Here is a 26670-nt window from a genome sequence, read left to right on the forward strand (position 1 = left end):
CCCATTTCTCTGTCTTCTGATGTGCGATCACATCGGAGGACAGAAAAATTAAATGGGAAATCACTTTTATTTTTATTTTTTTGCGACCTCCGGTAAACGCTTAATTACCGGGGGTCGGTAAAAAACCCCGAATCATGTTCTCTGGGGTCTCGGCTACCACCGGTAACCGAGACCCCAGAGAAAATCCTACTCTGGGGGGCACTATTCACTTTTTCCACAGCGCCGTTAATTAACGGCGCTGTGATTTAACTACCCTTAACTGCCGCCGTTAAAAGGCGTATCGGCGGTCATTAAGGGGTTAAAGACTCTCTTTACTTCCGCCCCATTACTAGTTTATCAAAATCCTGAACTGCCCTTTCTTGTCGAAGTACACGCTTCAGACTCTTCGGTGGGAGCCGTTTTATCACAATGAGTTGGGGGACAAGATGCAGCTTCATCTATGTGAATTCCTTTCTCATACCATGTCATTGCAGAAAAGAATTAGGATATGGGAAATAAGGAACTTTTAGCTATTAAAGTCACCTTCTCTGAATGGTGATGTCTTTTGGAAGGGGCCAATCATCCGGTGACTGTCTGACTTACTGATCACAAAAATTTAGAATTCATCCATACAGCTAAGAGGTTGTCTGCAAGACAAGCACGTTGGGCCTTATTTTTCTCAGGTTTAATTTTTTAATTTCTTATCAGCCTGGTTCAAGAAACGGCAAGTCTGATGCTCTGTCCAGGATATTTACTGAACCTCAGGAGAAATCTAACACTCACCTACCGATCTAACCCCAAAAAATGTTTTGGGAATACTGGACACCAAATAATTTTTAACAAAGATTAAAGATGGATACCAAACTGACTTCTTTCTTAACCATCTTTCTAAAGACGTCGATCATTTAAGGAAAGGTTTTGGATGCAGAACCATCAAATATATGTCCCCGGATCTGCTCGACTTGAAGTCCTCAAACTTGTCCATGATTCTAAACTTGTAGGACACCCTGGAGTCATGAAAACACAAGAACTGCTTCTTTGTTTTTGGTGGCCTAATTTTTGGAAGGATGTGAGAAAATATGTTTACTCCTGTTTAACAAGTGCATAGAACAAGACGCCAGGATCCTCACCTTTAGGACTCCTTCAACCTTTTCCAGTTCCATCCAGTCCTTGGTGATCAATCTCAATGGATTTTATTGTGGACCTACCTCCCTCTCAAGAAATTACTGTTATCCTTGTTGTGGTGGATCTGCTCACAGAGATGGCTCATTTTATTCCAACTAAAAGAATTCCTACATCTGAACAAACCGCAGAATTAGTGGTCAAAGACATATTTAGGTTGTATGGAATTCGTGACTATGTAATCTCTGATAGAGGTGTTCCGTTTTCATCAAAATTTTGGAAAACCTTCTGTACAGCTTTAGGAGTTACTGTTAATTTGTCTACTTCGTTCTACCCACAATCCATTGGCCAGACTGAAAGAACTAACAAAACTGTTGAACAATACCTGTGCTGTTTTATTTCTTACCTACAGGATGACTGGGTGGACTATTTACCAAAAGCAGAATTTGCATATCCCCTTAGTGACAGAGCGAATTTTGTACTTTAATGACCAAGCCAATTTTTACATTTCTGACCACTGTCACTTTATGAGGTTATAGCTCTGGAATGCTTCAACGGATCCCACTGATTCTGAGAATGTTTTTTTCGTGACATGTTGTACTTCATGTTAGTGGTAAAATTTCTTCAATATGACTTGTGTTTATTTATGAAAAAAATGGAAATTTGGCAAAAATTTTGAAAGCTTAGAAACTGTCCTGGCGCCTGCGCACTGCAGTACTTTGCTCTGCCCTCAACAGGGCAGACAAAGTATGCCTGCACCGCGACCGCGGCGTGAAGACCAGAAGAGGACGTCATGGAATGAAGATGGGAGGCGCCGGACCGGACCTGAGACACCCATCGGACCCGGACCGCAGCGGGACCGCCCCTGGGTGAGTTTAATCTAACCTCTTTTTCTCCTCTTTTAGGTAACATCGGGGGCTTATCTACAGCATTACAAAATGCTGTAGATAAGCCCCTGATGACGTTGAGCTTACCTCACCATCGATTTTGGGGGTGACAGGTTCCCTTTAATTTTTGCCAGAGCTGTATAGTTATTTTTTGACCAGTATATCTTTTACTAGATAATGCGTATATGGTTATACACCCTATAATATTTTAGATGTTTTTAAGAGTTTATTTGAGTTTTCAACTTTATTATTAAAGGTCATATTTGAGGGGACTGTTTTCTTTTCTGGTCTGGCCCTGAGCTAGCCCTAAGGCCATGTGCACACGTTCAGTATTTTTCGCGTTTTTTTCGCTATAAAAACGCGAAAAATACGCTTACATATGCCTCCTATTATTTACAGTGTATTCTGCATTTCTTGTGCAAATGTTGCATTTTTTTCCGCGAAAAAATCGCATCGCGGAAAAAAAAGCAACATGTTCACTAAATTTGCGGAATTGCAGGGATTCCGCACATCTAGGAATGCATTGATCTGCTTACTTTCCGCATGGGGCTGTTCACACCATGCGGGAAGTAAGCAGATTATGTGCGGTTGGTACCCAGGGTGGAGGAGAGGAGACTCTCCTCCACGGACTTGGCACCATATAATTGGTAAAAAAAAAAAAAGAATTAAAATAAAAAATAGTGATATACTCACCTTCGATGGCCCCGGAGTCTTCCCGCCTCTCAGCGCTGCTTCCGTTCCTATAGATGGTGTGTGTGAAGGACCTGTGATGACGTTGCGGTCTTGTGATTGGTCGCATGACCGCTCATGTGACCGCTCACGTGACCGCGACGTCATCGAAGGTCCTGCACACACACACCATCTATAGGAACGGACGCCGCTGAGGAGATCGGCTGTCTGCAGGTGAGTATAACCATTTTTTTAATTATTTTTAAACATTCTATCTTTTACTATTGATGCTGCATAGGCAGCATCTATAGTAAAAAGTTGGTCACACTTGTCAAACACTATGTTTGACAAGTGTGACCAACCTGTCAGTCAGTTTTCCAAGCGATGCTACAGATCGCTTGGTAAACTTTAGCATTCTACAAGCTAATTTCGCTTGCAAAATGCTAAAAAAAAACTCGAAAAAAACGGGGAAAAAACGCAAAAAAAAAATGCGGATTTCTTGCAGAAAATTTCCGGTTTTCTTCAGGAAATTTCTGCAAGAAATCCTGACGTTTGCACATACCCTCAAGGAGTGAATAGGGCAGCTGGACACTAGTCTTACTACTAAAGTAAACAATCAGGGAGAATTCAAACAACAAATGGAACACCACAGTTTAAAATGTAACAACTTCTCTAGGGATTGGAGCAATTTTTCCAAGGAGGTGAGCATAGAAAACCTATAACTAGCATATTAGAGAGCTAGGAGTGAATTTAAATAATATAATGGAGAGGCAGCAAGCTGCATCTGAGATTAGAGCCATATGGAATCACAGAAGGACAAAAAAGGAACTTTTAACCCTTTCCACACCAATTGAAAATCAATTTGCATCGCAAATTAAACACAGACCAAACTCCAAATAGGACCTGTGATCTGCCAACCGCTACAACCTTCTGTTCCCAGATTCCACAAATGTCTCAGCAGGATTACGCACATTCGTGACTAGTGTTGAGCATTCCGATACCGCAAGTATCGGGTATCGGCCGATACTTGCGGTATCGGAATTCCGATACCGAGTTCCGATACTTTTGCTCATGTGACCGCTCACGCGACCAATCACAAGCCGCGACGTCATCGAAGGCCCTTCACGCGCTCATTCTTAGGAACGGAGGCTCCCGGTGACGGCGGTAAGGTCCAGGGGCCGCCGGAGAGGTGAGTATATCCATATTTTTTATTTTAATTCTTTATTTTACACATGAATATGGATCCCAGGGCCTGAAGGAGAGTTTCCTCTCCTTCAGACCCTGGGAACCATTCCGATACTTTGCGTCCCATTGAAATGCATTGGTATCGGGTATTGGTATCGGCGAGATCCGATATTTTGCCGGTATCGGCCGATACTGTTGTGATTTTGCTTTTTGCTCCCTCTAGTGGTCATTAGTGATTTGACTCTGGAGCTTCTGTCTTTTCCTATATCCTCACCTGGGCCGTTAGTTCAGGGGCGTTGCTATATAAGCTCCCTGGACCTTCAGTTCAATGCCTGGCATCGTTGAAATCAGAGCTAATCTGTTGTGCTCTTGTCCTATGATCCTGGTTCCTGTATTTCAAGCTAAGTCTGCTTCCTTGCTTTTTGCTTTTGTTTTGTTTGGTATTTTTGTCCAGCTTGTTCCAATCTGTATCCTGACCTTTGCTGGAAGCTCTAGGGGGCTGGTGTTCTCCCCCCGGACCGTTAGACGGTTCGGGGGTTCTTGAATCTCCAGCGTGGATTTTTATAGGGTTTTTGTTGACCAGATAAGTTATCTTGCTATATTCTGCTATTAGTAAGCTGGCCTCTCTTTGCTGAACCTGGTTCTTTTCTGTGTTTGTCATTTCCTCTTACCTCACCGTTATTATTTGTGGGGGGCTTGTATCTTGCTTTGGGGTCCCTTTCTCTGGAGGCAAGAGAGGTCTTTGTTTTCTTCTCCTAGGGGTAGTTAGATTCTCCGGCTGGCACGAGTCATCTAGCGATCACCGTAGGCATGATCCCCGGCTACTTCTAGTGTTGGCGTTAGGAGTAGCTATTTGGTCAACCCAGTTACCACAGCCCTATGAGCTGGATTTTTGAATCTCGCAGACTTACACGTTCCTCTGAGACCCTGTCCACTGGGGTCATAACAGTATGCCAGGCCAGTATTAAATGTTTAATGCATTGCAGAAGTGGGATTATAAGAAAGAAAATTTTTAGGTTTTTTTTCCCTCTCTCATTTTTTTTTTTTTCTTTTCCCCTTTACCTCAGAGTGGCTTAAGCTTGCTGCAGACATGAATGTCCAGACCTTGATTACAAGTGTGGACCAGCTTGCCGCTCGTGTGCAGGGTATACAAGATTATGTTACCAGAAATCCTAGGTCTGAACCCAAGATTCCGATTCCTGAACTGTTTTCTGGAGACCGATTTAAGTTTAGGAATTTCAGGAATAATTGTAAATTGTTTTTGTCCCTGAAACCTTGTTCGTCTGGAGACTCTGCTCAACAAGTAAAAATTGTTATTTCATTCTTACGGGGTGACCCTCAAGATTGGGCTTTTTCGTTGGCGCCAGGAGATCCGGCATTGGCTGATATTGATGCGTTTTTTCTGGCGCTCGGTTTACTTTATGAGGAACCCAATCTTGAGATTCAGGCAGAGAAAGCCTTGCTGGCTATGTCTCAGGGCCAGGACGAGGCTGAGGTGTATTGCCAAAAATTTCGGAAATGGTCCGTGCTGACACATTGGAACGAGTGTGCACTGGCCGCTAATTTTAGAAATGGCCTTTCTGAGGCCATTAAGAATGTTATGGTGGGTTTTCCCATTCCCACAGGTCTGAATGATACCATGTCCCTGGCTATTCAAATTGACCGGCGGTTGCGGGAGCGCAAAACCGCAAATTCCCTCATGTTGTTGTCTGAACAGACACCTGATGTGATGCAATGTGATAGAAAAACCGCAAATTCCCTCATGGTGTTGTCTGAACGGACACCTGATTTGATGCAATGTGATAGAATCCTGACTAGAAATGAGAGGAAAATTCATAGACGCCGGAATGGCTTGTGCTACTACTGTGGTGATTCTACACATGTTATCTCAGCATGCTCTAAACGTATATCTAAGGTTGTTAGTCCTGTCACCGTTGGTAATTTGCATCCTAAGTTTATTCTGTCTGTAACTTTGATTTGCTCACTGTCATCTTATCCTGTCATGGCGTTTGTAGATTCAGGTGCTGCCCTGAGTCTTATGGATCTCTCATTTGCTAAGCGCTGTGGTTTTATTCTTGAACCATTAGAAAATCCTATCCCTCTTAGGGGTATTGATGCTGTCGGGGTCGTATTACGACAATTGGTCCTCATTCACCAGTCATTCCAAATTGTGATGTGAGCACAGAACATCTGGTACCGGAAAAGAAATGGCTCAGACACGTAGCTGATTCAATCTTTGTTGATGCTCTCGTGTTCACCTCAGTGAAGAACCAAGCAGCAACTGTTTATTTTGGAATACACAACACTATTGTTTAGGAAAAGGAATGCATTAGGCGGAGTTTAAGCAGCATACATCTAGTGCCCAGTCTCTCTCTCTGATTTGTCAGGACATCTCTGATGGTTACTTCTTCTTCACATTCCTGAGTTATCTTTTCAGGAGAAATACTTAACTCTTCACGTTCTAAACTGAAATGAACAATGAACACTGGCAGCCATCTTTAAATACAATTACATTTGCATTAGCTAGCAGATAGGAAAAACTTATTGTTTCACAGTATAAAAGTATAACAGTACAAAAAGAGTATAAAGATTTATAAAAGTATAAAGGTATATAAGAAAATACATTTTCACCTTGACAATCCCCCCTAAACACTAAGTTTTTCCCTTAAAGAAGGATCTTTCGAGACTGTCCATGTGATGGGAAAAGGGGAGGTGGATTTCTTCATCCAGACACCTCAGAAACTCTCCCCTAGCGAGAGGCCTCCAGGCAGCTGAACCCTTCACTAACCTCACATGGAGTTCTCCCACTGTCCCTAAACTAAATCTCTTAGCATCATCTGAGAATGGGGGGTTTTGCCTACTCTCTTGAGAGGAATGTACTTCGGGATCTCCCCTGGATCAGTACCATCGTACTCTGGTGGGTCTATTTCTTGATTGAGGAAGGTGCCAGTCGGAGTTGCTTTGGCAATGACCTTTTTGTACAAAGGAATAACACAACAGAGAATTATTGATCCAATTACAAGGAGAGCAATCAGTACCAGACAGGCTTGTTGAAGGAATCCCTTGAGCCCACCCAACCAGCCGGAAAAGAAAGATGTGTCTACTCCAGCATTAGTTTTCAATTCTGCTGCTAACCCAGTTATCTTTTTAAGGGCTATCATGGTTTTTCCATTCACTCCAGTGTTCTGAGGGATATAGGTACAGCATTCTTCTCCCACCATCCCACAAACTCCTCCTTTCTCAGCTAAAATCATATCAAGGGCTAGTCGGTTTTGAAGAGTCATTCTAGTATTAGGGCCCAATTCTTCAACTATACCCTGAAAGGCATCTTGGCTAAAATTGACAAACCTTTGTTCACTGTAATATATATAATTGATCCATTCAACATTTTTATTAATCTGCACCTGTGGGATTATAGAAGCAAAGCCAGCATAGATCTGGTTCTGGGCTTTAAACTGGTCAGGCACCCCCCTTGGCACTCCAATAGCATCAATATATACTAGTGGATCTTCTTCATAACTCATGTGGAGCTGATCAAGGCTTCTCCTCTTTCTGGTAGGTTCATCAGGTATCTTTGGATCCCAAGGTAGAATCTTGAACTGCATGGCTAGTTTAACAAGGGTGCATTGGCCTATCCAGGCATTAGGCAACCTAGGACGGAGCTTACCATCCCCACATAACCAATAAATGTCGTACATATAATGTGTATGTTTGATTAGCAAGTCAGTATCTAAAGAACTGTTCTCTTTGCAGAAACCTGTCTCGAAGATCCCTACTGGTGTACCTGTGGTGTCGTGGGAATTATAGCAGGTGTAATTGTCAGCTAATACGGTTACTTCTCCTGGGACCTTTAGTTTGGGTTTCTCATGAATTAATGGGACATAGTCTGGGCAATCAGTGGGCTTCAAACCTTTCAACAGATTCATAACACAGACAGTGATATTATCATCAGGAAAAAGCAATGCATGTGTGTATAGGTGTGTATTCGCAGCAGCACAAGCAATACATCCTACAGAGATGTTCTGGACTTTTACATTGTATCTTACCCATTCTAACCATAGGTTTTTCCTTGGGGCTGTTTGTGTTTCTATGGAGAAGACCTCTTGCCACCTGAGACCTGGAATGGGTATCACTTCATTAACTACTTTTTGCAAACGCTCACCTGGGCCTGTTTTAGCTGTACTGGTAACAGGAGCCTTGGTTGGTCTAGAGCTAATATCCTGGAGCTGTATATGGCCTAAATACGAATGGGGTCCAGCACTAAATACATAATTGTAATTCCTTCCTAATACAAACGTCTGCAGATCAGCAGATTGGGCGTTTTCAAGATTCAAGAGGAGGGGGTGACAACTTTTACCCCATTTACAGCCCCTAAGTGGTTGCAGAAGGGCTGTAAGATGCATTCTCTCACGGAGAGTCCTACCCGTTCTATCCTTAGGGAACATGGCTTCGCTAGGTTTATATCCCCAATCTTTCCCTGTACTCCAGGCAGCATCTGTCCAATAGTGACAATTATCATTGTATTGTCTGGTAACACACAGATAAAACTGGATAGTTCCCTCTACTATCCGTTCAGTGTCAAGGCACTTGACTACATCACAGAAATCAAATCGCCAGATATTCACCGGGGCTGTCAGATTTACCCAGAGAATAGTGGGGCCAGAATTCTTATTTACAACAGAGGCCGAAAAGGTAGGGGCGAGGATGGCCCCCAGTCCCAAGGTCAAAAACAACAGCAACATTTCCCTTCAGTCACTACTGTGACTAAACACTGGTTCGGTCTCTTTTACAGTGTGAAGCGTGAATCCAGGTGCTCTTTCCTTCAAGTTTTACTGCAGTGGGGGTGACCAGGATCACTGTATGAGGTCCTTCAAATCTTGGCTGGAGACAATCTCTGCGCACAAACTTTTTCACATACACCAGGTCTCCTGGCACAAAGTCATGGACCACGTCACCTGTGGATTCTGGAAGAGAAGCAGAAACTGTAGAATGGGTGTTAGACAGTTCCTTAGACAATGCAATCACAAATTGTACAACTTTATCATTTGTCTCAGACAACTCTTGAGGCCTAATATCTCCTATTTTAGGTGGAGCACCGAAAAGAATCTCAAAGGGGGTCAAGCCGTGTTTTCCCTGTGGGGTGTGTCTGATATGGTATAAGACCACAGGGAGCAAATCTGGCCATGGGAGTGGGTGGTCCTGGCTCATTTTAAGCAACTGTGTCTTAATTGTAGAGTTCATTCTCTCAACTTTGGCTGAACTGGAGGGGTGATAAGGGGTGTGTAGACCCAAATCTGTCCCTAACATGTGCCACAATTCCTCGTAGACATTGGCAGTGAAGGCTGGGCCTTGATCTGATTCAACAACTTCGGGTATTCCAAATCTGCACGAAATTTCAGTGATGAGCTTCTTAGCTGTAGTTTTGGCAGTCATATTGGTCACTGGGTAGGCTTCAGGCCATCCTGAGAACATATCCACAGCCACTAGGACGTACTCATACTTTCCTGACTTGGGCATTTGAATATGATCAACCTGGATTCTCTGCCAAGGGTAATCTGGTTTGGCAAGATGCTGAAGTGGAACCTTGGCGGTGGCTGTTGGGTTACAGATGGCACAGACTGGGCAGGCTCTTGAGTAAGCTGTGACAGTGGTAGAGATTCCTGGGGCCCAGTAGAGCTTCTTAATACAGGCTAGTGCTTGGTTCTTTCCTCGATGAGTTGATCCATGAGCCCATGCTGCAACGGCTGGATACATTCTTTTGGGTAGACAGGGTCTCCCATCCACCTTATAGAGTCTAGGAAATTCGTATTGTCCAGCAGAACTACGATTCCCATGAATGGCTCCTGCAGCTTCCCACTGTTTCTTTTCTTCTCTAGAGGTCAACTTTTGTTCTTCCCACAATCTTTCTTCAGGTGGTCGAGCTGGCTTCCAGCCAGATCCGGTAGCAGGGTATTCCATTTCCATGTCTTCTATCAACTTCTTCTTCTTCTTTCTTCGGGCTTCAGACTTCTCAAAGTCTCGTTCTTCTTCGGCTTGGGTAGCTTCCTTGGTTGCTTGTTCCTTTGTTTGTGCTCTGGTAAGCACAGGCATCACGGGTGTAGCAGTGTCTTCCCAACAGGGTTTTTCTGGTGCTGTTTCTTCTTCTTCCCACTTTGCTGAGACATTCTTTATGGCAGCAGCTTTGGCAGCTTGATCTGCTAAATGGTTTCCTCTAGTTTCCTTCGAGTTGACTTTCCCATGAGCTTTGACCTTGATCACCGCAATCTGTGCGGGGAGCTCTAGTGCCTTCATCAGGGCTTTAATCCTTAGTGCATGTTTAACAGGGGTTCCTGTAGCCGTAATGAACCCTCGGGATTTCCATAGGAATCCGAAATCGTGACAGATTCCATAGCCGTATCTTGAGTCAGTGTAGACATTGGCCGTTTTCCCTTCTGCTAGATAACATGCTTGTTGTAGGGCCACAAGTTCGGCTTCCTGAGCTGACAGGTGAGGTGGTAGAGCTTCAGCCAGAAGGACTTCTGTGTCAGTGGTGACAGCATATCCAGTGTGGAACTTGCCATAAGAGTCTGCAAATCGAGATCCATCAGTCCATAGTTGCAAATCAGGGTTGAGGAGTTCCTGAGTTACCACATTCTGTGGTGCAGAAATTTCTTGTTCCAGTGCTTTTACACAGTCATGTGGGTCACCAGGTGATCTCCAGTCTGGTAAATCCTTATACCATTCAGGTAACTCCCCCCTAGAATGTGGAAGCAAAGTGGCTGGGTTGATAGTAGTACATTTCTGGAAAGTGATGTTGGAAGGCAGAAGTAGAGAGCACTGAAGCCTGAGATGTCTTTGGCTCGTCAGATGCTTAGGAGATGTTTGTTGAAGGACGGCAGAGAGATCATGTCCAGCTTGAATGACCAAGTCATGACCAAGGGCTATGTCAGCCGACTTGTCCAGGAGAACATGGGCCGCATGTACAGCCTTGAGACAGGATGGAGCAGTTCTAGCAACAGGGTCCAGTCTGGCTGAGTAGTAGGCCAGAGGACGGAAACGATCAACATGTTTCTGTGCTAGCACACCAGAGGCATATCCTTCAGACTCTGAAACAAAGAGGTGGAACGGCTGAGTGTAGTCAGGGAGACCCAGAGCAGGGGCACTGACAACAGCTTCCTTGAGAGTCTCAAAACAGTCCTTTTGCTGAGCATAGATATACGGATTTTCAGCATGTTCCCAATCTGGTCCTCCAGTTTTAAGACAGTCATACAAGGGTTGCATGAGTCTTGAAGCATCTGGAATCCACTGTCTGCAGTAGGTAATGAGTCCTAGGAAAGACTGCATAGCAGAGTACGTCTTCGGATAAGGGATGTCCTCGATGGCATGTTTTCTGTCCTCGGTGAGGTGTCTCGAACCTTGAGAGATGCAGTGGCCGAGGAAGACAACTTTCTCTTTGCACCACTGGACCTTGGCCTTTGAGACTTTGCAGTTAGCAGAGTGGAGGAAGAGGAGTAAGGACTCAGAAGCAGCAAACAGATTCTCTTCAGTTCCACAGAGGAGTAGGTCATCAACATACTGGAGAAGCGTGACATGAAGATTCTGTAACACCCACGGATCCAGGGTCATCTTCATAGCATGTGTGAACTGGTTAGGGGAGTTCTGGGCACCTTGAGGTGTCCTGGTCCAGGTTAGCTGAGATCCTTGAAACGTGAAGGCAAATAAGAACTGTGAGTCTTCATGAAGCGGGACACTGAAGAAAGCATTAGCCAGGTCAATAACGGTGAAGAGTGTTGCTGAAGTAGGCACTTGAGAAAGCAAGGTATTTGGGTTGGGTACCACAGGAGTTTCCAAGATGGTGGCTGAATTGACTGCTCTGAGGTCCTGTACAAGTCTGTATCTCGGAGGGTCTCCAGGAGCTGTCTTTTTCTTTACCGGAAACAGGGGCGTGTTGCAGGGTGAAACACATCTGATTAGCACTCCAGAACGCAGGAGGGAGGTAATCTGAACTCCAAGGCTTTGCTCTTGGGCAGCCTTAAGTGGATACTGAGGTAGTCTGGGGTACGGATGCCCAGGTTTGAGGTGTACTTTTACTGGAGGCACTTTGAGCAGACCCACATCTTCAGGTCCAGTTGACCACAGACCGGTAGGTACATTAGGCAAATCCGGGGATGGTGTCGTTTGCAGAGTCATCATCATCAGAGGGAAGGCTTTAAGGACACAACGATCTTCAGCGCCTTGTTGTGAGGCAGGGTCCTGTAACTGCAATTCCATCCCTTGATCACCGAAGGTGATGGTAGCATGAAGCCTTTGAAGGAGGTCAGCTCCTAGAAGGTTGACAGGGCAGGTTTCAGACACCAGAAATTTGGCAAAGACACCAGAGAAAGGGCCAGCTGAGACAGGAACAGTGAGTGGTGATGAGGTTTGTTGGCCTTCAACTCCAATACACGTGAGGTAATCTGAAGACAGGGAAATCGTAGGAGGCAGCTGAGATGAAGAGATAACAGAGGTGGCCGCCCCAGTGTCCACTAAGAACTTGAGAGGTTGGCTGTCCACTTCCAGAGTCACTGTACCGCAAGATGAAGAAGTACAGGTGGCAGGATAAGTGGGCACCGGTTGGCCTGAACTTCATGAGTGTGGAGGAGGAAGAGGTCTCTGAGGGTGTCTCCTGTGGGGACAATCACTTCTCATATGATTAAGACTGCCACACTCCCAACATAGAGGTCTCCCTTGGTCATCACGATCTGGTCTGTCCCTGTAGTGTCGGCTTTGGGACCTTCTTGGTCCTGTAGATGGGTGTCTGTACCGATCCTGAGCCTGATACACCATAACAGGTACTTCTGAGACCTCTGCCATATACATGGCTAGTTTCTTCTTGCCTTTGTCCTTCTGTGCTTCCTTCTCGGCTTCTTTTTCTGCTTCTTTTTCTTCCCTTTGAAGCAATTTCTGATAACTCTTCACAACAGTAAGGGCCTGTTTTAGGGGACCATCAGGTAATTCGGGACGAAGCTTCATGACCTTATCCTTCAGTGGATCTTCCAGACCATCAATAAAAGCACGGACCAACAAGGCTGCCTGCGTCTTCACATGAGTTGAATAACCCAAATCTTCAAACTGCATAGTTAGTCTGGCAGCATATTTCTCCACAGCTTCTCCAGATTCTTGTCGTATATCCTGTATTGATCCTGCTTCGTCACAGAGACGATCCTGGGCCCACTTTGTGAGTTGAGCAATAAACTCCTTTCCAGACTTGAACTTGTTGAGAGGTCCTGCTTTAGTGGAGTCCAATTCCTTCATGATGGTGGGGAGAAAGTATTCGGAGGCTCTGATAGATGTAATACCTGATAGATCTGACCATGTAGCCCCATAGATGCTCCTAATCTGCTCCAGTCTCCTCACATACTGCATGGGAAATTTGTCTGGGTCACATAACTTGCTGACAATAGCATCAATCTGTACCGGAGTGAAGGGTTTGTACTTCAGCTTCAGTTCTTCTTCTTCTTCGTCATGTGTCACTACCTCGCCCTCCGGGGCAGTTGGGGGTGCTGTGGGTGTTATCTCATCCAGAGGCTTTATACCCGTATGCATCAGTGGCACCATGTATTCAGCTACCAAGGGCATGATGCCCTCTAATCCAGACTCGTGGTAACAGACGATTCTGACTTCTTGTAAGTCTAGATTTGGGGTTGATTGGAGGCAATTCTTGATGACTTCAACATGTTCCTTCATACAGGGGCCCAGTGGGTATCCAAAGAGTCCTGAAGATATCAATGGTACAGCCAAAGTTCTACGAGGAAGTGTATCTCTCCCTAGCCGTCCTGCAAGGATGACCACTGTCTGCAGGGCAGTCTGCAACATTGTACGGCAGTGTTCGGGTGTCCTGTAGTCGTATATAGGGCCTGCAGTATGTAGCACTATATCACAGGGCAAATTCCCTCCCTGGGTAGTCATAGCATCTCCTGGATGCAAGGGGCCATAATTGGCAAGGTAGGCCTGACACTCTTGGGCTATGGATGGGCCCCCCTTTTTAGCTATCTGTTGGGCCAAACCACCTCTATGTGACAGGGTAGAATTAGCTGGGTTCACTATGGCTCCCACCTGGTGGGTAAGTATGTCCCCATAGCCCACTGTGAAGAGAACCTGGGAGCCCTGAGGTGTGATGTAATAACGTGAATGACAGGGGAACCAGATTTCGGGGTCATGGGGCAACTTAGAGGATTGGTTGAGAGGGGTAGGTAGTGTGCTCCTTCCAGGCCGGGGGGATTCGAATGGACCTAATAGCATTGGCAGGGCAGGGGGATTTGTAGCGGCCTGGTTGTCCTGGTCCTCTGATTCTTCATCATCTCCGATAACATGGCGTCTCATACGCATTGCGGACTGAAAAGCTGCACTGCCGGTCAGAGCTTCAAGGGTAAAGGGACCCTGACCTGGAGTGTTTACAAATATCACAGTGGGTTGCACTGGGAGACTAGACCCCGAGACTAAAGTGGATACGGGAACATTGGAGGTGGAGGCAGCATCAGTCGGTGCTGAAGGTTTCTCAGGAAGTGGTGGTCCCTGATAGTACTCGCCGGAAAGTGTTACCAGTGGGCATAGTGGCTGGGGAGGAATTCCAGGTGCACCAAGATGGCTGCCGGTGGAGGCGTGGCATGCCCCACTTCCGGGGGAAGTTCCGGGTGCACCAAGATGGCCGCTGGAGGAAGTGTGGCATGCCCCACTTCCTTCCATTGTCTGGGCGGAACCCCGAGGACGACCCGCCCCACACACACGGCAGGTTTCCACCCAGGTTGGATTCTGCACGCCACAAACAGGACACACCCACGCTTCTGGAGAGCTCATCTCCTTGCCATTATAAGGTGGTGGTTGGGACTGCATTTTCATCATCTGTGGCACGGCGGCCATTTTACAATCTGTAAGATCACAGTTCAAAGGCATTTTATAACCAAACACGGGCTCCGCATTATCTGATCCACCCTCCCCATCGACTTCTTTCCATCCTTCATTCTTCAAGCCTCGCGCTACTCGCAGATGAGCTTGTGCTTGTTCTAACAATCCTTTATCTTTCAACATGCCTCGTTTGTTCTCTATGAGATTATTCCACATAGCCGGCTGTAGTCTCCCTGACGAGGGCAATCCTACATGCTTATACAATCTCTCAACATTTTTGACTGCTTTCTTGCCCTCCCGTGACTCAACTATTGCCCTGACTTCCACAGCATCCTCATCTAACTTGTGGGGCACAGATTTCTTCTTCTTTAAAAGACGCAACATGACTCACAGAATACTGTGATTTTCTGCAGTAAAATCACTGGCAGCGATCTTCAACACTGGTGTTCTACAGTACGGAGCCTCACGTTCGACGTACTAGGAAAAGAGCCTCACGCTCAATGTTTCCTGTCCCTAACCTGAACACAGTGATTACAGACTATCCTGCCACGATATTCCAACCGTTGGGAGGCAGCCTCCTAATGAGACCCCTCCACAAAAATACAGGTGGTCCCCTCACGGAACGCCTTATTTACCTGTCAGCATAATATCACAGAGGCTGCGTCTCCTATCCTTTTCTCTAAGCTGCCCCACAATCTACAACTGGCTCAATTTTACAATCCACTTCACTACTAGACAATAGTCACGGGTAGGATGGTTGAATGGAGTACAATGACCGATGGAGAAGGTGTGGTGTACAGAGATCGCACAGGATGCGACGTCTCAGTTGCTGGTTCAGAACGTGGCACAGGATCACATTCGATCTCACCACTCGACCGGTCACTCTCCAGACCCAAGGAGACCACAGACAAACCAATAACGGCTGAGACACTAGCAAGTGTGACACATACAGTGTATATGATCTCACTTACCGTGTTTTGGAGGGTGATCAGTCCTCGAGGTCAGCCACTACGGGTATCATCCACAGACATCCAGGCATGGGTCCAGAGAGTCTCGGATCGCTGGCCACGTCCCACGTTGGTCGCGCCAAAATTGTCGGGGTCGTATTACGACAATTGGTCCTCATTCACCAGTCATTCCAAATTGTGATGTGAGCACAGAACATCTGGTACCGGAAAAGAAATGGCTCAGACACGTAGCTGATTCAATCTTTGTTGATGCTCTCGTGTTCACCTCAGTGAAGAACCAAGCAGCAACTGTTTATTTTGGAATACACAACACTATTGTTTAGGAAAAGGAATGCATTAGGCGGAGTTTAAGCAGCATACATCTAGTGCCCAGTCTCTCTCTCTGATTTGTCAGGACATCTCTGATGGTTACTTCTTCTTCACATTCCTGAGTTATCTTTTCAGGAGAAATACTTAACTCTTCACGTTCTAAACTGAAATGAACAATGAACACTGGCAGCCATCTTTAAATACAATTACATTTGCATTAGCTAGCAGATAGGAAAAACTTATTGTTTCACAGTATAAAAGTATAACAGTACAAAAAGAGTATAAAGATTTATAAAAGTATAAAGGTATATAAGAAAATACATTTTCACCTTGACAATGCTACGCCATTAGCAGAAAATAAACCGCAGTATTGGACACAGGTTACCATGTGCATGACTCCTGAACACCGCGAGGTGATACGTTTTCTCGTTCTACATAAAATGCATGATTTGGTTGTTTTGGGGCTGCCATGGTTACAGACCCATAATCCAGTCCTTGACTGGAAGGCTATGTCAGTGTCTAGTTGGGGCTGTCGTGGTATTCATGAGGATTCCCTGCCTGTGTCTATTGCTTCTTCTACGCCTTCGGAAGTTCCGGAGTATTTGTCTGATTATCAGGATGTCTTTAGCGAGTCCAGGTCCAGTGCATTGCCTCCTCATAGGGAATGTGACTGTGCAATAGATTTGATTCCAGGCAGTAAATTTCCTAAGGGAAGACTGTTTAATCTGTCGATACCTGAACATACCGCTATGCGTTCATATATCAAGGAGTCTCTGGAGAAAGGACACATCCGTCCGTCTTCTTCCCCTCTTGGTGCGGGATTCTTTTTTGTGGCTAAAAAGGACGGATCTTTGAGGCCTTGTATTGACTATCGGCTTTTAAATAAGATCACTGTCAAATTTCAGTATCCTTTGCCGCTGTTGTCTGACTTGTTTGCCCGGATTAAAGGTGCCAAGTGGTTTACCAAGATAGACCTTCGTGGTGCGTACAACCTTGTGCGCATTAAGCAAGGGGATGAATGGAAAACCGCATTCAATACGCCCGAAGGTCATTTTGAGTACTTGGTGATGCCTTTTGGGCTCTCTAATGCCCCTTCAGTTTTTCAGTCCTTTATGCATGACATTTTCCGGAACTATCTGGATAAATTTTTGATCGTTTATCTGGATGATATTCTGTTTTTTTCTGATAATTGGGACTCGCATGTGGAGCAGGTCAGGATGGTCTTTAAAATTTTGCGTGAAAATTCTTTGTTTGTCAAGGGCTCAAAGTGTCTTTTTGGTGTACAGAAGGTTCCCTTTTTGGGGTTCATTTTTTCCCCTTCTGCTGTGGAGATGGACCCAGTCAAGGTCCGAACTATTCTTGATTGGACTCAGCCCTCGTCAGTTAAGAGTCTTCAGAAGTTCTTGGGTTTCGCTAACTTCTACCGTCGTTTTATCGCTAACTTTTCTAGCATTGTGAAACCTTTGACGGATATGACCAAGAAGGGCTCCGATGTGGTTAATTGGGCTCCTGCTGCCGTGGAGGCTTTCCAGGAGTTGAAACGTCGGTTTACTTCGGCGCCTGTTTTGTGCCAGCCTGATGTCTCGCTTCCCTTTCAGGTTGAGGTGGATGCTTCAGAGATTGGAGCAGGGGCCGTTTTGTCGCAGAGAGGCCCTGGTTGCTCTGTTATGAGACCTTGCGCCTTTTTCTCTAGGAAGTTTTCGCCTGCGGAGCGAAATTATGATGTGGGCAATCGGGAGTTGTTGGCCATGAAATGGGCATTTGAGGAGTGGCGTCATTGGCTCGAGGGTGCTAAGCATCGTGTGGTGGTCTTGACTGATCACAAAAATCTGATGTATCTCGAGTCTGCTAAACGCCTGAATCCTAGACAGGCCCGCTGGTCATTGTTTTTCTCCCGTTTTGACTTTGTTGTCTCGTATTTACCAGGTTCAAAAAATGTGAAGGCCGATGCTCTTTCCAGGAGCTTTGTGCCTGATGCTCCTGGAGTCGCTGAACCTGTTGGTATTCTTAAGGATGGTATTATCTTGTCAGCTATTTCTCCAGATCTGCGACGTGTGTTGCAGAGATTTCAGGCTGATAGGCCTGATTCTTGTCCACCTGACAGACTGTTTGTGCCTGATAAGTGGACCAGCAGAGTCATTTCCGAGGTTCATTCCTCGGTGTTGGCAGGTCACCCAGGAATTTTTGGCACCAGAGATCTGGTGGCCAGATCCTTTTGGTGGCCTTCCTTGTCTAGGGATGTGCGGTCATTTGTACAGTCCTGTGGGACTTGTGCTCGAGCTAAGCCTTGCTGTTCTCGTGCCAGCGGGTTGCTCTTGCCCTTGCCTGTCCCTAAGAGACCTTGGACACATATCTCCATGGATTTAATTTCTAATCTTCCGGTGTCTCAAGGCATGTCTGTTATCTGGGTGATATGTGATCGCTTCTCCAAGATGGTCCATTTGGTTCCTTTGCCTAAGCTGCCTTCCTCTTCCGATCTGGTTCCTGTGTTTTTCCAGAACGTGGTTCGTTTGCACGGCATCCCTGAGAATATTGTGTCAGACAGAGGATCCCAGTTCGTTTCCAGATTCTGGCGATCCTTTTGTAGTAGGATGGGCATTGACTTGTCGTTTTCGTCTGCTTTCCATCCTCAGACTAATGGACAGACGGAGCGAACTAATCAGACTTTGGAGGCTTATTTGAGGTGTTTTGTCTCTGCTGATCAGGACGATTGGGTGACCTTCTTGGAGGAACATCACAGGAATGTCCACTTAGTTCTGAAATGTATACAGGAGAATCAGCTCAAAAAATGTGAATTTGAACAAACCAGGACTCCATTCCTGGGATATATAATCTCCCCAAAAGATCTGAGCATGGATTCCAGTAATATCAGAGCGGTAGTTGACTGGCCTACCCCAATAAATCTAAAAGACCGTTCACTGCCTTATAGGATTTGCAAATTTCTACAGAAGATTCATTAAAAATGTAAAAAAAAAATATTTTATCAATTATTTCGCTCACGAAGAAAACCAAAGTGTTTTCCTGGTCCCCAGAGGCAAAGGTGGCTTTTGGCAAATTAACCCAATTCTGACCACTGTCACTTTATGAGGTTATATCTCTGGAACGCTTTAACAGATCCTGCTGATTCTGAGACTGTTTTTTCGTGACATATTGTACTTCATGATGGTGGTAACATTTCTGCGATATTACTTAATTAATTTTGCAATTTTCAAACTTTGTATTTTTATGCCCTTAAATTAGAGAGATATGTCACAAAAAATAGTTAATAAATAACATTTCCCACATGTCTACTTTACATCAACACAATTTTGGAAACAACATTTTTTTTTGTTAGGGAGTTATAAGGGTTAAAAGTTGACCAGCAATTTCTCATTTTTACAACACCATTTTTTTTTTGCGACCACATCACATTTGAAGTAATTTTGAGGGGTCTATATGATAGAAAATAACCAAGTGTGACACCATTCTAAAAACTGCACCCCTCAAGGTGCTCAAAACCACATTCAAGAAGTTTATTAACCCTTTACGTGCTTCACAGGAACTGAAACCATGTGGAAGGAGAAAATTAGCATTTAACTTTTTTTTGCAAACATTTTACTTCAGAACCATTTTTTTTATTTTCACAAGTGTAAAAACAGAAATTTTACCATAAATTTTGTTGTGCAATTTCTCCTGAATACGCCGATACCCCATATGTGTGGGTATAACCACTGTTTGGGCGCACCGCAGAGCTTGGAAGAGAAGGAGTGCCGTTTGACTTTTTCAATGCAGAATTGGCTGGAATTGAGATCGGATGCCATGTCACGTTTAGAGAGCCCCTGATGTGCCTAAACAGTGGAAACGCTCCACAAGTGACACCATTTTGGAAACTAGACCCCTTAAGGAACTTATCTAGATGTGTGGTGAGCACTTTGAGCCCCCAAGTGCTTCACAGAAGTTTATAAAGTAGAGCCGTGAAAATAAAAAATCGCATTTGTTTACACAAAAATGATCTTTTCGCCCACAAATTCTTATTTTCACAAGGGTAACAGGAGAAATTAGACCACAAAAGTTGTTGTGCAATTTCTCCTGAGTATGTCGATACCCCATTTGTGGGGGTAAACCACTGTTTGGGCGCACCGCAGAGCTTGGAAGAGACGGAGTGCCGTTTTACTTTTTCAATGTAGAATTGGCTGGAATTGAGATCGGACGCCATGTCGCGTTTGGAGAGCCCCTGATGTGCCTAAACAGTAGAAACCCCCCACAACTGACCCCATTTTGGAAACTAGACCCCTTAAGGAACTTGTCTAGATGTGTGGTGAGCACTTTAAACCCCCAAGTGCTTCACAGAAATTTATAACGTAGAGCCGTGAAAATAAAAAAATCCTTTTTTTTTCCTCACAAATGATTTTTTAGCCTGCAATTTTTTATGTTCTCAAGGGTAACCGGAGACATTGGACCCCAAAATCTGTTGTTCAGTTTGTCCTGAGTATGCTGATACCCCATATGTGGGGAAGGCACTGTTTGGGCACCCATCGGGACTTGGAAGGGAAGGAGCGCCGCTTGGAATGCAGACTTTGATAGGATGGTCTGTGGGCGTCATGTTGCATTTGCAGAGCTCCTGATGTGCCTAAACAGTAGAAACCCCGAACAAGTGACCCCGTTTTGGAAACTAGACCCCCCAAAGAGCTTATCTAGATGTGTGGTAAGCACTATGAACCCCCAACTGCTTCACAGAAGTTTATAATGTAGAGCCATGAAAATAAAAATAATCATATTTTTTCCACAAAATTGATCTTTTCACCCCCAAATTTTTACTTTCACAAGGGTAACAGGAGAAATTGGACCCCAAAATGTATTGTGCAATTTATGCTGAGTAGACTGATACCCCATATGTGGTGGGAAACCACTGTTTGGGCGCATGGCAGAGCTCGGAAGGGAAGGAGGGCCGTTTTGGAATGCATACTTTGATAGAATGGTCTGCGGGCGTTATGTTGCGTTTGCAGAGCCCCTGATGTACCTAAACAGTAGAAACCCCCCCACAAGTGACCCCATTTTGGAAACTAGACCCCCCAAGGAACTTATCTAGATGTGTGGTGAGAACTTTGAATGCCCAAGTGCTTCACAGAAGTTTATTAAGCAGAGTCGTGAAAATAAAAAAAATTTTTTTTTCCACAAAAAAGATTTTTTAGCCCCCGAGTTTTTATTTTCACAAGGGTAACGAGAAATTGGACCCAAAAGTTGTTGTCCAATTTGTCCTGAGTACACTGATACCCCATGTGTGGGGGGGACCACTGTTTGGGTGCACGGCAGAGCTCGGAAAAGAACGAGCGCCGTTTTGGAATGCAGACTTTGATAGAATGGTCTGCGGGCGTTATGTTGCGTTTGCAGAGCCCCCGATGTACCTAAACAGTAGAAACCCCCCACAAGTGACCCCATTTTGGAAACTAGACCCCCCCAAGGAACTTATCTAGATGTGTTGTAAGAACTTTGAATGCCCAAGTGCTTCACAGAAGTTTATAATGCAGAGTTGTGAAAATAAAAAAATAAAAAATTTCCACAAAAAAGATTTTTTTTAGCCCCCAAATTTTTATTTTCACAAGGGTAACAAAAGAAATTGGACCCCAAAAGTTGTTATCCAATTTATCCCGAGTACGCTGATGCCCCATATGTGGGGGTAAACCACTGTTTGGGCGCACGGCAGAGCTCAGAAGGGAGGGAGCAGCATTTGACTTTTTGAGCGCAAAATTGGCTGTGGCGTTTAGAGACCCCCTGATGTACCTAAACAGTGGAAACCCCCCAATTCTAACTCCAACCCTAAACCCAACACACCCCTAATCCCAACCCGATCCATAATCCTAATCACAACCTTAACGATAATCACAACCCTAACCCGAAAACAACCATAACCCTAATCAGAACCCTAAATCCAACACACCCCTAATCCTAATCTCAACCCTAACCTCAAACCTAACCCTAATCCCAGTACACCCCTAACCCTAGTCCCAACCCTAACCTTAACCCTAATCCCAAACCTAACCCTAATCCCAAACGTAACCCTAATGCCAACCCTAATCCTAACCCTAATCCCAACTCTAACCCTGACTTTAGCCGCAAACCTAGTCCTAACTTTAGCCCCAACCCTAGCCCTAACTTTAACCCTAACCCTAACTTTAGCTCCAACCCTAAATTTAGCCCCAACCCTAACCCTAGCCCTAACTTTAGCCTCAACCCTAACCCTAGCCCTAACTTTAGCCCCAACCCTACCCCTAAATTCAGCCCCAACCCTAACCCTAAATTAAGCCCCAACCCTAACCCTAAATTTAGCCCTAACCCTAAGTTTAGCCCCAACCCTAACCCTAACTTTAGCCCTAACCCTAAATTTAGCCCCAACTCTAACCCTAACTTTAGCCCCAACCCTAAATTTAGCCCCAACTCCTCTAGCTGCCGGCCGGCAGATCATGGCGGGCGCACTGCGCATGCGCCCGCCATTTTCTTACCATATGAAGAAGCCGGCGGCCAGGAGGGGACACAGTTGGACCCAGGGACACCGGTAAGTATAACAGGGTCCCCGAATCCCCCTATTTCTCTGTCCTCCGATGTGCGATCACATCAGAGGACAGAGAATTACACATCGCTTTTTTTTTTTTTGTGGTCGCCGGTAAACAGTTAATTACCGGGGATCGCAAAACAGGGGTCTGTAAAAACCGATCAAAGATCAAAGACTTTCCGGGTGCCGGCCGGAGGGCGCACTGCGCATGCGCCCGCCATTTTTTGGCCGGAACAAGATGGCGGCGCCCATCGGGAGCCACAAGCAGCATCTGGGGAGACAAGTGAGTATCGGGGGGCGATCGGGGACCCCATTTCTCTGTCTTCTGATGTGCGATCACATCGGAGGACAGAAAAATTAAATGGGAAATCACTTTTATTTTTATTTTTTTGCGACCTCCGGTAAACGCTTAATTACCGGGGGTCGGTAAAAAACCCCGAATCATGTTCTCTGGGGTCTCGGCTACCACCGGTAACCGAGACCCCAGAGAAAATCCTACTCTGGGGGGCACTATTCACTTTTTCCACAGCGCCGTTAATTAACGGCGCTGTGATTTAACTACCCTTAACTGCCGCCGTTAAAAGGCGTATCGGCGGTCATTAAGGGGTTAAAGACTCTCTTTACTTCCGCCCCATTACTAGTTTATCAAAATCCTGAACTGCCCTTTCTTGTCGAAGTACACGCTTCAGACTCTTCGGTGGGAGCCGTTTTATCACAATGAGTTGGGGGACAAGATGCAGCTTCATCTATGTGAATTCCTTTCTCATACCATGTCATTGCAGAAAAGAATTAGGATATGGGAAATAAGGAACTTTTAGCTATTAAAGTCACCTTCTCTGAATGGTGATGTCTTTTGGAAGGGGCCAATCATCCGGTGACTGTCTGACTTACTGATCACAAAAATTTAGAATTCATCCATACAGCTAAGAGGTTGTCTGCAAGACAAGCAAGTTGGGCCTTATTTTTCTCAGGTTTAATTTTTTAATTTCTTATCAGCCTGGTTCAAGAAACGGCAAGTCTGATGCTCTGTCCAGGATATTTACTGAACCTCAGGAGAAATCTAACACTCACCTACCGATCTAACCCCAAAAAATGTTTTGGGAATACTGGACACCAAATAATTTTTAACAAAGATTAAAGATGGATACCAAACTGACTTCTTTCTTAACCATCTTTCTAAAGACGTCGATCATTTAAGGAAAGGTTTTGGATGCAGAACCATCAAATATATGTCCCCGGATCTGCTCGACTTGAAGTCCTCAAACTTGTCCATGATTCTAAACTTGTAGGACACCCTGGAGTCATGAAAACACAAGAACTGCTTCTTTGTTTTTGGTGGCCTAATTTTTGGAAGGATGTGAGAAAATATGTTTACTCCTGTTTAACAAGTGCATAGAACAAGACGCCAGGATCCTCACCTTTAGGACTCCTTCAACCTTTTCCAGTTCCATCCAGTCCTTGGTGATCAATCTCAATGGATTTTATTGTGGACCTACCTCCCTCTCAAGAAATTACTGTTATCCTTGTTGTGGTGGATCTGCTCACAGAGATGGCTCATTTTATTCCAACTAAAAGAATTCCTACATGTGAACAAACCGCAGAATTAGTGGTCAAAGACATATTTAGGTTGTATGGAATTCGTGACTATGTAATCTCTGATAGAGGTGTTCCGTTTTCATCAAAATTTTGGAAAACCTTCTGTACAGCTTTAGGAGTTACTGTTAATTTGTCTACTTCGTTCTACCCACAATCCATTGGCCAGACTGAAAGAACTAACAAAACTGTTGAACAATACCTGTGCTGTTTTATTTCTTACCTACAGGATGACTGGGTGGACTATTTACCAAAAGCAGAATTTGCATATCCCCTTAGTGACAGAGCGAATTTTGTACTTTAATGACCAAGCCAATTTTTACATTTCTGACCACTGTCACTTTATGAGGTTATAGCTCTGGAATGCTTCAACGGATCCCACTGATTCTGAGAATGTTTTTTTCGTGACATGTTGTACTTCATGTTAGTGGTAAAATTTCTTCAATATGACTTGTGTTTATTTATGAAAAAAATGGAAATTTGGCAAAAATTTTGAAAGCTTAGAAACTGTCCTGGCGCCTGCGCACTGCAGTACTTTGCTCTGCCCTCAACAGGGCAGACAAAGTATGCCTGCACCGCGACCGCGGCGTGAAGACCAGAAGAGGACGTCATGGAATGAAGATGGGAGGCGCCGGACCGGACCTGAGACACCCATCGGACCCGGACCGCAGCGGGACCGCCCCTGGGTGAGTTTAATCTAACCTCTTTTTCTCCTCTTTTAGGTAACATCGGGGGCTTATCTACAGCATTACAAAATGCTGTAGATAAGCCCCTGATGACGTTGAGCTTACCTCACCATCGATTTTGGGGGTGACAGGTTCCCTTTAATTTTTGCCAGAGCTGTATAGTTATTTTTTGACCAGTATATCTTTTACTAGATAATGCGTATATGGTTATACACCCTATAATATTTTAGATGTTTTTAAGAGTTTATTTGAGTTTTCAACTTTATTATTAAAGGTCATATTTGAGGGGACTGTTTTCTTTTCTGGTCTGGCCCTGAGCTAGCCCTAAGGCCATGTGCACACGTTCAGTATTTTTCGCGTTTTTTTCGCTATAAAAACGCGAAAAATACGCTTACATATGCCTCCTATTATTTACAGTGTATTCTGCATTTCTTGTGCAAATGTTGCATTTTTTTCCGCGAAAAAATCGCATCGCGGAAAAAAAAGCAACATGTTCACTAAATTTGCGGAATTGCAGGGATTCCGCACATCTAGGAATGCATTGATCTGCTTACTTTCCGCATGGGGCTGTTCACACCATGCGGGAAGTAAGCAGATTATGTGCGGTTGGTACCCAGGGTGGAGGAGAGGAGACTCTCCTCCACGGACTGGGCACCATATAATTGGTAAAAAAAAAAAAGAATTAAAATAAAAAATAGTGATATACTCACCTTCGATGGCCCCGGAGTCTTCCCGCCTCTCAGCGCTGCTTCCGTTCCTATAGATGGTGTGTGTGAAGGACCTGTGATGACGTTGCGGTCTTGTGATTGGTCGCATGACCGCTCATGTGACCGCTCACGTGACCGCGACGTCATCGAAGGTCCTGCACACACACACCATCTATAGGAACGGACGCCGCTGAGGAGATCGGCTGTCTGCAGGTGAGTATAACCATTTTTTTAATTATTTTTAAACATTCTATCTTTTACTATTGATGCTGCATAGGCAGCATCTATAGTAAAAAGTTGGTCACACTTGTCAAACACTATGTTTGACAAGTGTGACCAACCTGTCAGTCAGTTTTCCAAGCGATGCTACAGATCGCTTGGTAAACTTTAGCATTCTACAAGCTAATTTCGCTTGCAAAATGCTAAAAAAAAACTCGAAAAAAACGGGAAAAAAACGCAAAAAAAAAATGCGGATTTCTTGCAGAAAATTTCCGGTTTTCTTCAGGAAATTTCTGCAAGAAATCCTGACGTTTGCACATACCCTCAAGGAGTGAATAGGGCAGCTGGACACTAGTCTTACTACTAAAGTAAACAATCAGGGAGAATTCAAACAACAAATGGAACACCACAGTTTAAAATGTAACAACTTCTCTAGGGATTGGAGCAATTTTTCCAAGGAGGTGAGCATAGAAAACCTATAACTAGCATATTAGAGAGCTAGGAGTGAATTTAAATAATATAATGGAGAGGCAGCAAGCTGCATCTGAGATTAGAGCCATATGGAATCACAGAAGGACAAAAAAGGAACTTTTAACCCTTTCCACACCAATTGAAAATCAATTTGCATCGCAAATTAAACACAGACCAAACTCCAAATAGGACCTGTGATCTGCCAACCGCTACAACCTTCTGTTCCCAGATTCCACAAATGTCTCAGCAGGATTACGCACATTCGTGACTAGTGTTGAGCATTCCGATACCGCAAGTATCGGGTATCGGCCGATACTTGCGGTATCGGAATTCCGATACCGAGTTCCGATACTTTTGCTCATGTGACCGCTCACGCGACCAATCACAAGCCGCGACGTCATCGAAGGCCCTTCACGCGCTCATTCTTAGGAACGGAGGCTCCCGGTGACGGCGGTAAGGTCCAGGGGCCGCCGGAGAGGTGAG

General features: G+C 44.8%; 2 protein-coding genes across 4 annotated transcripts in view; one reads left to right on the forward strand and one right to left on the reverse strand.

Annotated features, from left to right (window-relative positions):
• LOC143816164 (uncharacterized) overlaps positions 1-16311 on the reverse strand; it is a 589616-nt gene extending 573305 nt beyond the window's left edge. The window contains exons 1-2 of one of the 3 annotated variants that reach the window (XM_077296217.1): positions 15677-16311; positions 6068-8806 (exon numbers count right to left, since the gene is read on the reverse strand). In XM_077296217.1, the coding sequence (XP_077152332.1) occupies positions 6656-8584 (1929 nt within the window). In that variant the 5' untranslated portion in view covers positions 8585-8806; positions 15677-16311 and the 3' untranslated portion in view covers positions 6068-6655. Of the gene's footprint in view, positions 1-6067; positions 8825-15676 lie in introns of those variants that run through there. The other 2 variants (XM_077296216.1, XR_013223896.1) reach the window with 2 other exon arrangements.
• Positions 1-26670, forward strand: part of BRIP1 (BRCA1 interacting DNA helicase 1) — a 554995-nt gene that overhangs the window by 225337 nt on the left and 302988 nt on the right. The window lies entirely within an intron of this gene.

This window comes from Ranitomeya variabilis, chromosome 3, assembly GCF_051348905.1.
Source record: "Ranitomeya variabilis isolate aRanVar5 chromosome 3, aRanVar5.hap1, whole genome shotgun sequence".
Lineage (NCBI taxonomy): Eukaryota > Metazoa > Chordata > Amphibia > Anura > Dendrobatidae > Ranitomeya > Ranitomeya variabilis.